This window comes from Schistocerca cancellata, chromosome 2 (assembly GCF_023864275.1).
Source record: "Schistocerca cancellata isolate TAMUIC-IGC-003103 chromosome 2, iqSchCanc2.1, whole genome shotgun sequence".
NCBI lineage: Eukaryota > Metazoa > Arthropoda > Insecta > Orthoptera > Acrididae > Schistocerca > Schistocerca cancellata.
This window is the reverse complement of record NC_064627.1, coordinates 661,145,149-661,157,423: the sequence shown is the minus strand read 5'-3', so window position 1 is coordinate 661,157,423 and position 12,275 is coordinate 661,145,149. Positions and strand designations below refer to the sequence as shown.

General features: G+C 42.5%; 1 protein-coding gene across 1 annotated transcript; it reads left to right on the top strand.

The window, feature by feature from the left end:
• Positions 1-9,225: 9,225 nt before the first annotated feature.
• Positions 9,226-11,709, top strand: LOC126157352 (cAMP and cAMP-inhibited cGMP 3',5'-cyclic phosphodiesterase 10A-like). Its single transcript, XM_049916369.1, has one exon. It carries the CDS (start codon positions 9,226-9,228, stop codon positions 11,707-11,709), a length of 2,484 nt encoding a protein of 827 aa, XP_049772326.1.
• The last annotated feature ends 566 nt before the right edge of the window (positions 11,710-12,275 follow it).

Here is a 12,275-nt window from a genome sequence, read left to right as displayed (position 1 = left end):
TGTAAAGAATTCGCTTAAGTATTTTGCAGCTGTGACTTATTAAACTGATAGTTCGGTAATTTTCACATCTGTCAACACCTGCTTTCTTTGGGATTAGAATTATTATATTTTTCTTGAAGTCTGAGGGTATTTCGCCTGTCTCATACATCTTGCTCACCAGATGGTAGAGTTTTGTCAGGACTGGCTCTCCCAAGGCCGTCAGTAGTTCTAATGGAATGTTGTCTACTCCCGGGGCCTTGTTTCGACTCAGGTCTTTCAGTGCTCTGTCAAACTCTTCATGCAGTATCGTATCTCCCATTTCATCTTCATCTACATCCTCTTGCATTTCCATAATATTGTCCTCAAGTACATCGCCCTTGTATAGACCCTCTATATACTCCTTCCACCTTTCTGCTTTCCCTTCTTTGCTTAGAACTGGGTTTCCATCTGAGCTCTTGATATTCATACAAGTGCCTCTCTTTTCTCCAAAGGTGTCTTTAATTTTCCTGTAGGCAGTATCTATCTTACCCCTAGTGAGATAAGCCTCTACATCCTTACATTTGTCCTTTAGGCATCCCTGCTTAGCCATTTTGCACTTCCTGTCGATCTCATTTTTGAGACGTTTGTATTCCTTTTTTCCTTCTTCATTTACTGCATTTTTATATTTTCTCCTTTCATCAATTAAATTCAGTATTTCTTCTGTCACCCAAGGATTTCTACTAGCCCTTGTCTTTTTACCTACTTGATCCTCTGCCACCTTCACTACTTCATCCCTCAGAGCTACCCATTCTTCTTCTACTGTATTTCTTTCCCCCATTCCTGTCAATTGTTCCCTTATGCTCTCCCTGAAACTCTGTACAACCTCTGGTTCTTTCAGTTTATCCAGGTCCCATCTCCTTAAATTCCCACCTTTTTGCAGTTTCTTCAGTTTTAATCTACAGTTCATAACCAATAGATTGTGGTCAGAGTCCACATCTGCCCCTGGAAATGTCTTACAATTTAAAACCTGGTTACTAAATCTCTCTCTTACCATTATATAATCTATCTGATACCTTCTAGTATCTCCAGGATTCTTCCATGTATACAACCTTCTTTTATGATTATTGAACCAAGTGTTAGCTATGATTGAGTTATGCTCTGTTGAAAATTCTACCAGACGGCTTCCTCTTTCATTTCTCTTCCCCAATCCATATTCACCCACTATGTTTCCTTCTCTCCCTTTTCCTACTCTCGAATTCCAGTCACCCATGACTATTAAATTTTCGTCTCCCTTCACTACCTGAACAATTTCTTTTATCTCATCATATATTTCATCAATTTCTTCATCATCTGCAGAGCCAGTTGGCATACAAACTTGTACTACTGTAGTAGGCATGGGCTTCGTGTCTATCTTGGCCACAACAATGCGTTCAGTGTGCTGTTTGTAGTAGCTTACCCGCACTCCTATTTTTTTATTCGTTATTAAACCTACTCCTGCATTACCCCTATTTGATTTTGTATTTATAACTCTGTATCCACCTGACCAAAAGTCTTATTCCTCCTGCCACCGAACTTCACTAATTCCCACTATATCTAACTTTAACCTATCCATTTCTCTTTTTAAATTTTCTAACCTACCTGCCCGATTAAGGGATCTGACATTCCACGCTCCGATCCGTAGAACACCAGTTTTCTTTCTCCTGATAACGACGTCCTCTTGTGTAATCCCCGCCCGGAGATCCGAATGGGGGACTATTTTACCTCCGGAATATTTTACCCAAGAGGACGCCATCATCATTTAACCATACAGTAAAGCTGCATGCCCTCGGGAAAAATTACGGCTGTAGTTTCCCCTTGCTTTCAGCCGTTCGCAGTACCAGCACAGCATGGATAGTGTTACAAGGCCATATCAGTCAATCATCCAGACTGTTGCCCCTGCAACTACTGAAAAGGCTGCTGCCCCTCTTCAGGAACCACACGCTTGTCTGGCCTCTCAACAGATACCCCTCCGTTGTGATTGCACCTACGGTACGGCCATCTGTATCGCTGAGGCACGCAAGCCTCCCCACCAACGGCAAGGTCCATGGTTCGTGGGGGTAGGTGGACATACTTACTTTTATAATATTCCGCATCTAACCCCTTTGATATAATTCACAGTTTTTCTGTTTCACTTCTATTTTCCTGCTGTTTGATACTGAGTTCACGATCGGAAGCATTCAATTCAACTTCCAATTATCGTCCTAACTTTTGATTAATTCGATTACTGGTCTCACAAAGTGGTTAAGTTGCTGCGCCCGCCACTTACCCATTATATCTTCCTTATAATCTGCCTATTAGACGATTTTGTAGTTGAGTCATTTTACGCACATCTTCCTCCACTTCCATCTCTCAACATTCCGCTTTCTCCCCTTTCTCCTTTTCCGTACTAGGTGTTTCACTAAAAGGGCTTCTTGGCTCACTAAACCGAATACATGACGATTCACATTCACCAAAGTGAATCAATCACGATGTTCACTGAACCCATCTACAGTCCCTGCCATATGCATTCACCTTCACACAAATCAAAATTTTCCACTGAAGAATCACCGAGCCCTCAAGTTTAGCATTTAAATTTAATAATCACTGAACAAGGTTTCATGTGCTGTCAAGCTTTGAGGTTTACATCTCTTAGCCCTTCCACTGTGTGGTCTCTTGCATCAAAGTCCTACTTCGCTTTTAGGCCTCACCGTTAGTATACTACTAAGCAAAGTATAGAAAAAAATTCTGATAACAGAATAAGATAGAATGTGGCACTTGGTTCTACATCAACATATACATCTACATAGATACTCCGCAAGTCACCGTACGGTGCGTGGCAGAGGGTACCTTGTACCACAACTAGTCATTCCCTTTCATGTTCAACACGCAAATAGAGCGAGGGGAAAACGACTGTCTATATGTCTCTATATCAGCCCTTACTTCTCGAATCTTATCTTCGTGTCCTTACGCGCAATGTATGTTGACGGCAGTAGAATCGTTTGATAGTCAGCCATAAATGCCGGTTCTCTAAATTTTCTGAATAGTGTTTCTCGAAAAGAACGTGGCTTTCCCTCGAGGGATTCACATTTGAGTACCCGAAGCATCTCCGTGACACTTCGGTGTTGTTCGTACCTACCGTCAACAAATCTATCAGCCCCCCCCCCCCCCCCCCCCCGACAGCTTCGAGGCCTTCCTTCAATCCGACGTGGTACGGATCCCAAACAGTCGAGAAGTACTCAAAAATAGGCCCCACCGACTTCCGATATGCGATCTCCTTTACAGGTGGATCACCCTTTCCTAAAATTCTCCCAGTAGGCCGAAGGCGGCCATTCTCTTTCCCTACCACAGTTCTCACATGCTCGTTCCATGTCATACCGCTTTGCAGTGTTACCCCCAGATATTTAAACGACTTGACTCTGTGAAGCAGGACACTAATAATACTGTAACCGAACGTTATAGGTTTGTTCTTCCTACTCGACAGCATTAACTTTTATTGCGCCGTGAGGACCCACCTCTATGTCGCCGCGGCTCCGTTTTATCTGTGGTCCACATTTTATTGGAGTGTCCGCTTTTAGATGTGCTCAGGCAGACGTTCGCATTGCTTGACACGCTCCCTGCCCTTTTAACAGATGACCCTGTTATGGCTGGCTTAGTTTTGCGTTTTATTCGGGCAGGGGTTTTTTATCATTTAATCTGAGTGTTTATGTTTTAATTTATTGTTTTGTGCTGATTCTGGCCTTTGGCCTACGGTTTTAAACTCAGTTTTTAATGTGTTCTCGGTGGTTGTCTTTTCCTTTTTTTTATTCCTATGGTCGGTCAACCACCGTCACACTCTGTGTGATTTTATTTCGTTTTGTCTGGTCCTTGTCTACGTTTCTTTTGTTCTGTGTCGTCTGGCTCCTATTCTGTTGAACGTTTTTTATTCTCTGTGGGTATTTTTCGTATTTGGAAAAAGGGACCGATGACCGTCACAGTCTGGTCCCTTGAATCCCCCAAACCAACCAACCAATCACATTTAGGGCTAGGTGCCAATCATCACACGAAATAGAAATGTTGTCTAAGTCGTCTTGTGTCTTCCTACAGTCACTCAACATCTACAACTTACCATACACCACAGCATCATCAGCAAACAACCGCCGATTGCTTCCCGCCCTGTCCGCCAAATTATTTATGTACGTAGAGAGCAATAGCGTTCCTATCACACTTCCCTGGGGCGCTCCTCACGATACACTTGTCTCTGACGAACACTCGCCGTCGAGGATAACATGCTGGGCCCTATTACTTAAGAAGTCTTCGAGCCACTCACATATCTGATTCCATATGCTCGTATCTTCGTTAACAGCCTCGAATGGGGCACAAGGTTAAATGCTTTTCGGAAATCTAGAAGTACAGAATCCGCCTGTTACCGTCCATCCATTTCGCAGTATATGATGTGAGAAAAGGGCAATCTGAGTTCCGCACGAGCGATGCTTTGTAAAACCATGCTGATTCGTGGACATAAGCTTCTCAATCTCAAGAAAGTTTGTTATGTTTGAACTGAGAATATGTTGAAGGATTCTGCAGCAAACCGAAGTTAGGGATATAGGTCTGTAATTTTGCGGGTCCGTTCTTTTACCCTTCTTGTGTACTGGAGTCACCTGCGCTTTTTTCCAGTCGCTTGGAACTTTGTGCTGGGTAAGAGATCCACGATAAATGCAAGCTAGATAAGGGGGAATGCTGTAGAGTACTCTTTGTAAAACCGAATTGGGATTCCATCCGTACCTATTGATTTATTTGCTTTCAAATCTTTCAGTTTTTTCTCTACGCCAGGGATGCTTGTTACTATGTTGTCCATGCAGGAGTCTGTTCAATAGTCCAGTGACGGTATGTTTGTACGGTTCTCCTGTGTGAACGATTCCGTGAACCTGAAATTTAAAACTTCGGCTTTCGTTCGCTATCTTCAACTGCCACACCAGACTGGTTAACAAGGGACCAAATGGAAGCCCTACACTTGCTTAACGATTTTAAATATGACCAGCAGCCATCCGACTCGCTGCTAACCTTTGCTTGTCGTCATCTGCGCGTTTTCTTTTGAATCGAGAGCGCAACAGCCTGTTGTTTCCTCAGCATCTTCCGAATTTCATTATTAAACCATAGTTGGTCTTTTCTATCCTTATCCACTTACTAGGCACTTAACTCTCCAGACCATAACTTACAATCTGGTTAAACTTTGCCCATAATTTTTCTGTGACCATCTCACTGGAACTAATTGATGTCAGCTCACTGTCTAAGAGTGATGCTAAAACTTGCATATCTGCTCTATCTAACAGAAACACTCTCCTAAACTTCTTGACAGTTTTATTAACTTTCGTAACCATAGTCGCTATAGTGACATCATGATCGCTAATCCACGAATCTATACTGACATTGTCAATAATGTCTGGCCTATTTTAGCTACAAGATCTAAAATATTTCCATTGCGTGTGGACTCCCGAGCAAGGTGCTCAAGACAGTTTGCAGAAAACGTGTTCAAGAAAATTACTGTCAGGCTGGACGCTGCCCCCCCCCCCCTCCCCCCAGGGGAGTCGGGCGACCGGTAAAAACATTCCACAGTTAACTTGGTTTCACCTACACCTACCAGATAATTTCACTGTCATGTCTATTGCAATAAACACTTCCCCTCCTATGGTCTCTGATCCGTCTTTCACTAAATATCTCAGAGCTTTTCCACTTTGAGTCTCAGCCAGCTATCGGTCCCAAGAATAACACAGGCCCACGATGGAAAAACTTTTTTCTGAAAATACCTAATTCTTATGTTTGTTAGAGTGGGAAATCCAAATATGATACTTAAAGAACTGCATTGCCCACCATTTCTTCACATTTTACAGTCAAATTTATTAAATTAAGCTATTTTTCAAAGAATTTAACAGCTTTTATATAGTTAAAATAATTAAAAAGGAGGTGTAATGAATGTAGACGACATTGGTAGCACTACTGAAAAACATTTGCTCGCAAAAAAGTTCAATTCTGTTTTCGTGTTAACAGGTGGTGTTTTGTTTACTGTCAACCTAACCTCACTTTCCCATTACCTGTACATGTTTTCAGTATAATGTCTAATCGTGGTTGTAAAAACTCTGCTGACAAGTTTTTGTTATATTTGTGGTGAATTTGCGATTAAAAAACACCAAAGGAACAAATGGCTCTGAACACTATGGGACTTAACATCTATGGTCATCAGTCCCCTAGAACTTAGAACTACTTAAACCTAACTAACCTAAGGACATTACACAACACCCAGTCATCACGAGGCAGAGAAAATCCCTGACCCCGCCGGGAATCGAACCCGGGAACCCGGGCGTAGGAAGCGAGAACGCTACCGCACGACCACGAGCTGCGGACATCAAATGAACATTACAGACTTTGTGAAAAAGGTCTATCTATCATACTTTGCTTCTACACTTGGTGATCAAGATAAATCTTGCGCGCCGCATATGGTATGTTATATGTGTGTTGAAGATTTGCTGTTCCTATGGTATGGAGGGGCCCAAGAAATCATTCTGATGATTGCTACTTTTGCAGTGTTGATATTACTAGTCATAATTCGAAAAACAAGAAGGTAATAAGGTACCATAACCTTCCTACCGCCATCCAGCCAGTAGGGCATGGTGTAGATTTGCTGGTTCTTGAACCACCAGATGATTTAAATTCTATTCCAACAGAAGTATTTCCTGATGTACAATGTGATTTAGATGAACCAGATAATGATGAATTCCATTGTAATACAGAAAGTCTAGAGCCCAAATTGTTTACTCAGACCGAGCTTAACGATTTGGTTAGGCATCTGGGCTTAACGAAAGAAAAAGCTGCATTGTTTGGCTCTAGATTAAAACAAAAGAAATTATTGGCAGTTGGAACCAGCATATACATCTACAGAAAGAGAGAGCATCAATTTTCCAAGTTTTTTCAGCAAGAAGATGATTTAGTGTACTGCTCAGACATTCCCAGTCTGATGAATGAGTTTGGTATTGAATACAAAAAGGAAGACTCGAGGCTGTTTATTGACTCATCCAAAACTATATTAAAGGCTGTTTTATTACACAATGGTAACATGTATGCATCTATACCTGTTGGACATTCTGTACATACGAAGGAAAGCTATGAAAACCTAGAAATAATGCTAAACAAAATAGGCTATTCTGTTCATGGTTGAACGATATGTGACGATCTAAAAGTAACATGCATGCTCCTTGTTCAGCAAGGTAGCTTAGCCAAATTTTCATGTTTCTTGTGTGAATGGGACAGCAGGTCTAGGGATCAACATTTGTGCAGAAAGAACTGACCTGTGAGAGAGTCTTCAAAACCTGGTGAGAAGAACTTTCTACGCAAGAACCTTGTAGGTCCGAAAAACATACTCCTGTCACCTCTACAGGTTAGGCCTAATGAAACAGTTTGTAAAGGCTTTGCCTAAAGATGAATCATGTTTTAATTATCTCTGCCAAAAGTTTCCACACCTTTCAGAAGCTAAACTAAAAGAAGGCGTCTTTGTCGGACCTGAAATTATAAAATTGATGTTTGATGTTAACTTTGAATCCGCAATGACCTTAAATGAGAAAGAAGCATGGGTATCATTCAAGCAAGTCGTTAGAAAGTAAAATACGTTTCTATTATAGCTACAATGTTGAAGAAGTTGAAAACTATAGGATGTTTAATGAGCCTGAAAATTCACTTTTTGAACAATCACCTTGATTACTTCCCGGACAATATGGGAGATGAGCAAGGAGAGCTTTTTCACCAGGACATTAAAGTGATGGAAAAACGCTACCAAGGCCGCTGGAACTCCAACATGATGGGGGACTACTGTTGGTCACTTCACCGAAAAGTTTAGCAAGCAACTAACTGTAGAAAAAGTTACACAAGAAGTTTCAAAGAAAAAAGAGAAAGAAAATACAAACCAATTCCAGCTAACAAGTGAAACCTCTATTAACACAAACCATTGTTTTAAGTAGCTTATTGTAAATACAAAGCATGCTTATGTTATAACAAAGCGTTTCATTAATTTCCCTGTTTACCGTATAGCATAGGATTTTTATACTATATAATAAAAAGCATGTTACTCGAAAACTATGGGTAATGCAAAAAAAAACTAAGGCTAGATTTGGATTCAGCTCATAAAAATCTATAAAGATCAGCTATCAAAGTAAAAAAAGTTTTTTTTAATTTTTCGTTGCCCTGTGTAATTTGAGCGCGAGAACTTTCGTGGACGGCAGTAAATTCGGGAACTTTATTACGAATATTTCGACAGTTTACTGATAAGATTTCTGCAGTCGAAGTGTCATTACTCTGAACGCCGTTTGACTTCCTTTCCTGCGTGTCGACTGGCGAGTGTCCATCATCTCAATTACCGTGGGTGATGTTGTTGATTGGCTTCTCATTAGTGTAGGAAATGACAGTTCCACTAGTGAACTATATATATAGAATTGAAATATGGAAAGAGTTCAGGGATTACAAACCGACTGACTGTAAGTAACGGCCTCAGTTAATTAAATGTCTGTTTATACGGTGAAGTCTCTGCAATACAGTTCACGTGACTCACACAGATAAAATACCATTGTTTACGACAGGGTTTTTTGATGCTCTTTATCTCACCTAATTTCTGCCCGATTCCTCAGCGAGCATATTACTAGAGTTCTATCGTAAATTAATTACTTTTTACAAATCATAACAAACTTCATATTAAGTTTTATTATTAGTCTGTTATTTGTGGTTTTTACACATTAATGACATATGGCGCTTCGTTACTCGGCGTATGTAATATTAGGCCATAGTTTCACAGAAGGAAATACAGTGACCTGACAAGAAACTCGGAGGAATACATAGCGTAATGTTGGCATCGTGTTAAACTTGCGATGAACAGCCTGTAGTATACATCGCTACCAAGGGAACGTCATTTCCAAGCAGTGCTACAACCTATTTCTTTGGCTCAGAATCACTGTTTGAAACATTTCCACATGTGGCTTATGAAACTTTATACTTGTGTTTTATTGCGATACATAATAAATGAAAACTATGGTTATCCGTATATATACGATCTTCGTGCAGAGCTAAAATCTTTGGTCTGCGAGTAGTATACAACGTAAGCATCTCTGATATCGAAGTTCTTTGCAATCTCTGCAACAGATCAGTCTCCTAACATTCCCGCAAGTATGTGACGTCAAGAGAGAAAACGTTGAAGTCTGTTATAAATTCTGCCGCGAAGTGACAACTATTAAAATGCAGCATCCGACAGTGAGTTCTCATAAGAATGAGGACACGTCAACTTCTCTGGAACAGAGGGAGGACGTACACAAACTTCCGGACTTGATGCGTCAAGGCCGGTACCGTAGAGTGCTCTTACCGTACTTGCAGTACAAGAAGCGCGAGAGGCATCAGCGGCGAACGAGGCGTAGTAGCTGGCCTGCAGATATCTACTACAGCAACGGCATCAGCATGGGCACGTGCAAGGAGAGCATGTATTCGTACGTATTCGCCAACAAGAACCTTTCAGACATGCTCTATCACACTGTCGACGAGCTGAAGTATTTGACACATTCCCAGTCTGCTCTCATCTACCTTTACGACGTGGACCTCGATAAATTAATTCTAGCTCCTCGCTATGTGAAGAGTGTTCGTTGCATGGTCACCCAACCGATAAGAAAGTACTTAAACCTCTCCTCGTACATCGCTTTGGAGAGGAATTACATTATAGTAGAGGACGTGCTGAAAGAATTCCGCATTCCTGAAGGATTTGGCCAGTACGGCTATTCTGAGGAAGGGACTCTCATTAAGTCCGTTTTAGGAGTTCCTATCCTGACGGCGGATGAAGAGCTCATTGGAGTGGTGGAATTCTGCAGGAATTTTCGTCAACCATCGTACAAAGACTGCGAAGCCGAAATTGCGGTCTCGTCCATCGGGTACGTCGGGGGTGCGATCGATCAGCACGCCAAGTTAATTCAGTACAGGAGACACATCGAGTTACAGAATTTTCTGAGTGATTTGACAAAAAACTCTTGCCTCCAGGAAGTCAGTGCGAACGAATTGTTGCCGAAGATAGTGGGGCATACGAAAAAAGCGATCGACGCAGAATACGTGTCCTTTTTGATAATTGACCACGACTACGAAGAGCCAGTGGCAGATTATGTAGTGGAAACCGGGTTTGGCGGCCTAGAAGATGGGTACTCGACGACGAAGAAAGTGAGGCTCGATCCGAACAGGAGTCTCATGGCGATGGTCGTGGACAGCGGAAAAACTGTTAACATTCTAGACACCGAAACGGATAAGCAGGTCCATATGAAGCTCGACTTGGAAAGCGGATCCATCCGTCGCTCGCTTCTCTGCATGCCTATTACTCTCGACGGAACGGTCTATGGTGCAATCCAGCTGATAAACAAGAAAAATACCTTATCGTTTAATAATTCCGACGAGAGTCTGCTATCTACGTGCTGCAAATATTGTTCCATAGGACTTCTGTTTCGCGGTCAAAAGGGAGACGCGAAGCGATGGAAAAATGTGATCCTGAATCTGGAAGAGATGATCACGTACTACATGACAAACAATCCATTCGACTACGATACCGTGATACCTCCTATGGTTAGCCGGGCACAAGCTGACGAACTAATCAGCTTTAGATGGGTGCCCAAGGACGAGGGAAAGAGAACACTTTCTGCCGTAATGCACATGTTATCGGAGCTGATCGAAGATTGCAGGAATAACGCCTCGGTCTGGCACTCGTGGCTGATACGCGTAAAAAAGTGCTATCGCTTAGAGATGACTTATCATAATTTCATCCAAGCTGTAATTTCGTGCAACACTATGTACAATTTGATTGCTCGCAATAAGCAAATGTTTACTCCGACGGAAATACTGGCTCTGGTGATAGCTAGCTTGTGTAACAATGTCGATCACCAAGGTCTGGAAAACACATTCTACCAAATGAACCAGCAAAGTATAGCGCAAATATACGAACAATTTTCATTAGAAAATCACCACTTCAATACGACAGTGTTCTTGCTGAGATCTGTGGATCTATTTCCACGCTTGCAAGATGAGTACGAAGGCGATTTGCATCAGGAAATTTATAACTGTATCATTTCGACGAGTTTAGAAAGGAGCTTTACATTCAAGGAGAAACTAGACGAGCGGTTGGACTCCGGAAATTTCTCTTGGGACTCCGAAGAAGACAGGGAGCTCGTGAAGAGTTTGATGACGTTTTACAGCGCAGTTTCCCCACAGTGCAAAAAGACGAAACTCACGTATTCGAGCACCAGAGCGCTTTATGAGGAGATTTACAACCAAGGGAGTCTCGAGAGCAGTCTCGGTTATAGTATCCTGCCGAACGCGGACAGAGACATGAAGGAGTACATGGCGGACTACCAGCTCGATTTCCTGAGGAGGATATGCTGGCCGATGATGGAGACGCTCATTAGGGTGTTTCCGAACGTGGAGCCGCTGCGCAGGCTGCTGTCCGAGATCATCGAGCAGTGGGAGGACGAGGTGCGCAACCGCGAGATCCCCGTGTGGCGCGCCTCTGCGGCGTGGAAGCGAACCATCGCCGCGCCGTGGCGATCGCCGCCGCCCATCGCCGCTTTCTCAGCGCGCTTCGATCGCCACCTCCGCCGCCAGTCGGGCAAGAGCAAGGGCGCCGACAAGCCCAAGGTCAAGCTCGTCTTCAAGATACACGAAGGAAACTGGGATAAGTGGATCACGAAAATAGGCTAGCAGTGTGACAATAGTCTTCTGGAAGTGTGTGTGCCGGCGACCTGCGTTAATACGGCGAAATTAGCTGTGTGCAGTGGCGGGAAATGCTTAACTTAATTTGCGCACGATATTGCAAAGATACCAACTGAAAGACTGCCGAGAGACAGAGATTCGGATGAGCACAGACAGTGTAGACTACACCGTTCAGTGATGGCTAGCTACAAAAAGGGAAACGAACACAAATTATTGTGAAAATAAAACAGAAACAATAAATTTTTGCAAACATGTTTTCTCTCTAGATAACAGCATAAAATGTAGCGAAATAAGCTCATCATAAGCTGCCGGTTTTGACCATTGACGTATTGAGCACGCGACTAACGACGTAAACAAAATGGCGACTACTGGACGCACGCTTTATCTTTGCTCCTCTAGGATGTGTAGCATTCATCTCACTCTAGGTGAGGAGAGCCCTACGTCATAGTGACGTAGGCACACGTCATCATGAGTTTCACGAGTTGTCCTATCGACTGTTGTGTGCGTCTTGAATCGGCACTGTTATTTGTTTATGTGCTTTCATTGTCCTATTG

Excerpts from the sequence above, each read along its gene's own strand:
- LOC126157352 (XM_049916369.1), top strand. The coding sequence starts at position 9,226 with ATGCAGCATCCGACAGTGAGTTCTCATAAGAATGAGGACACGTCAACT.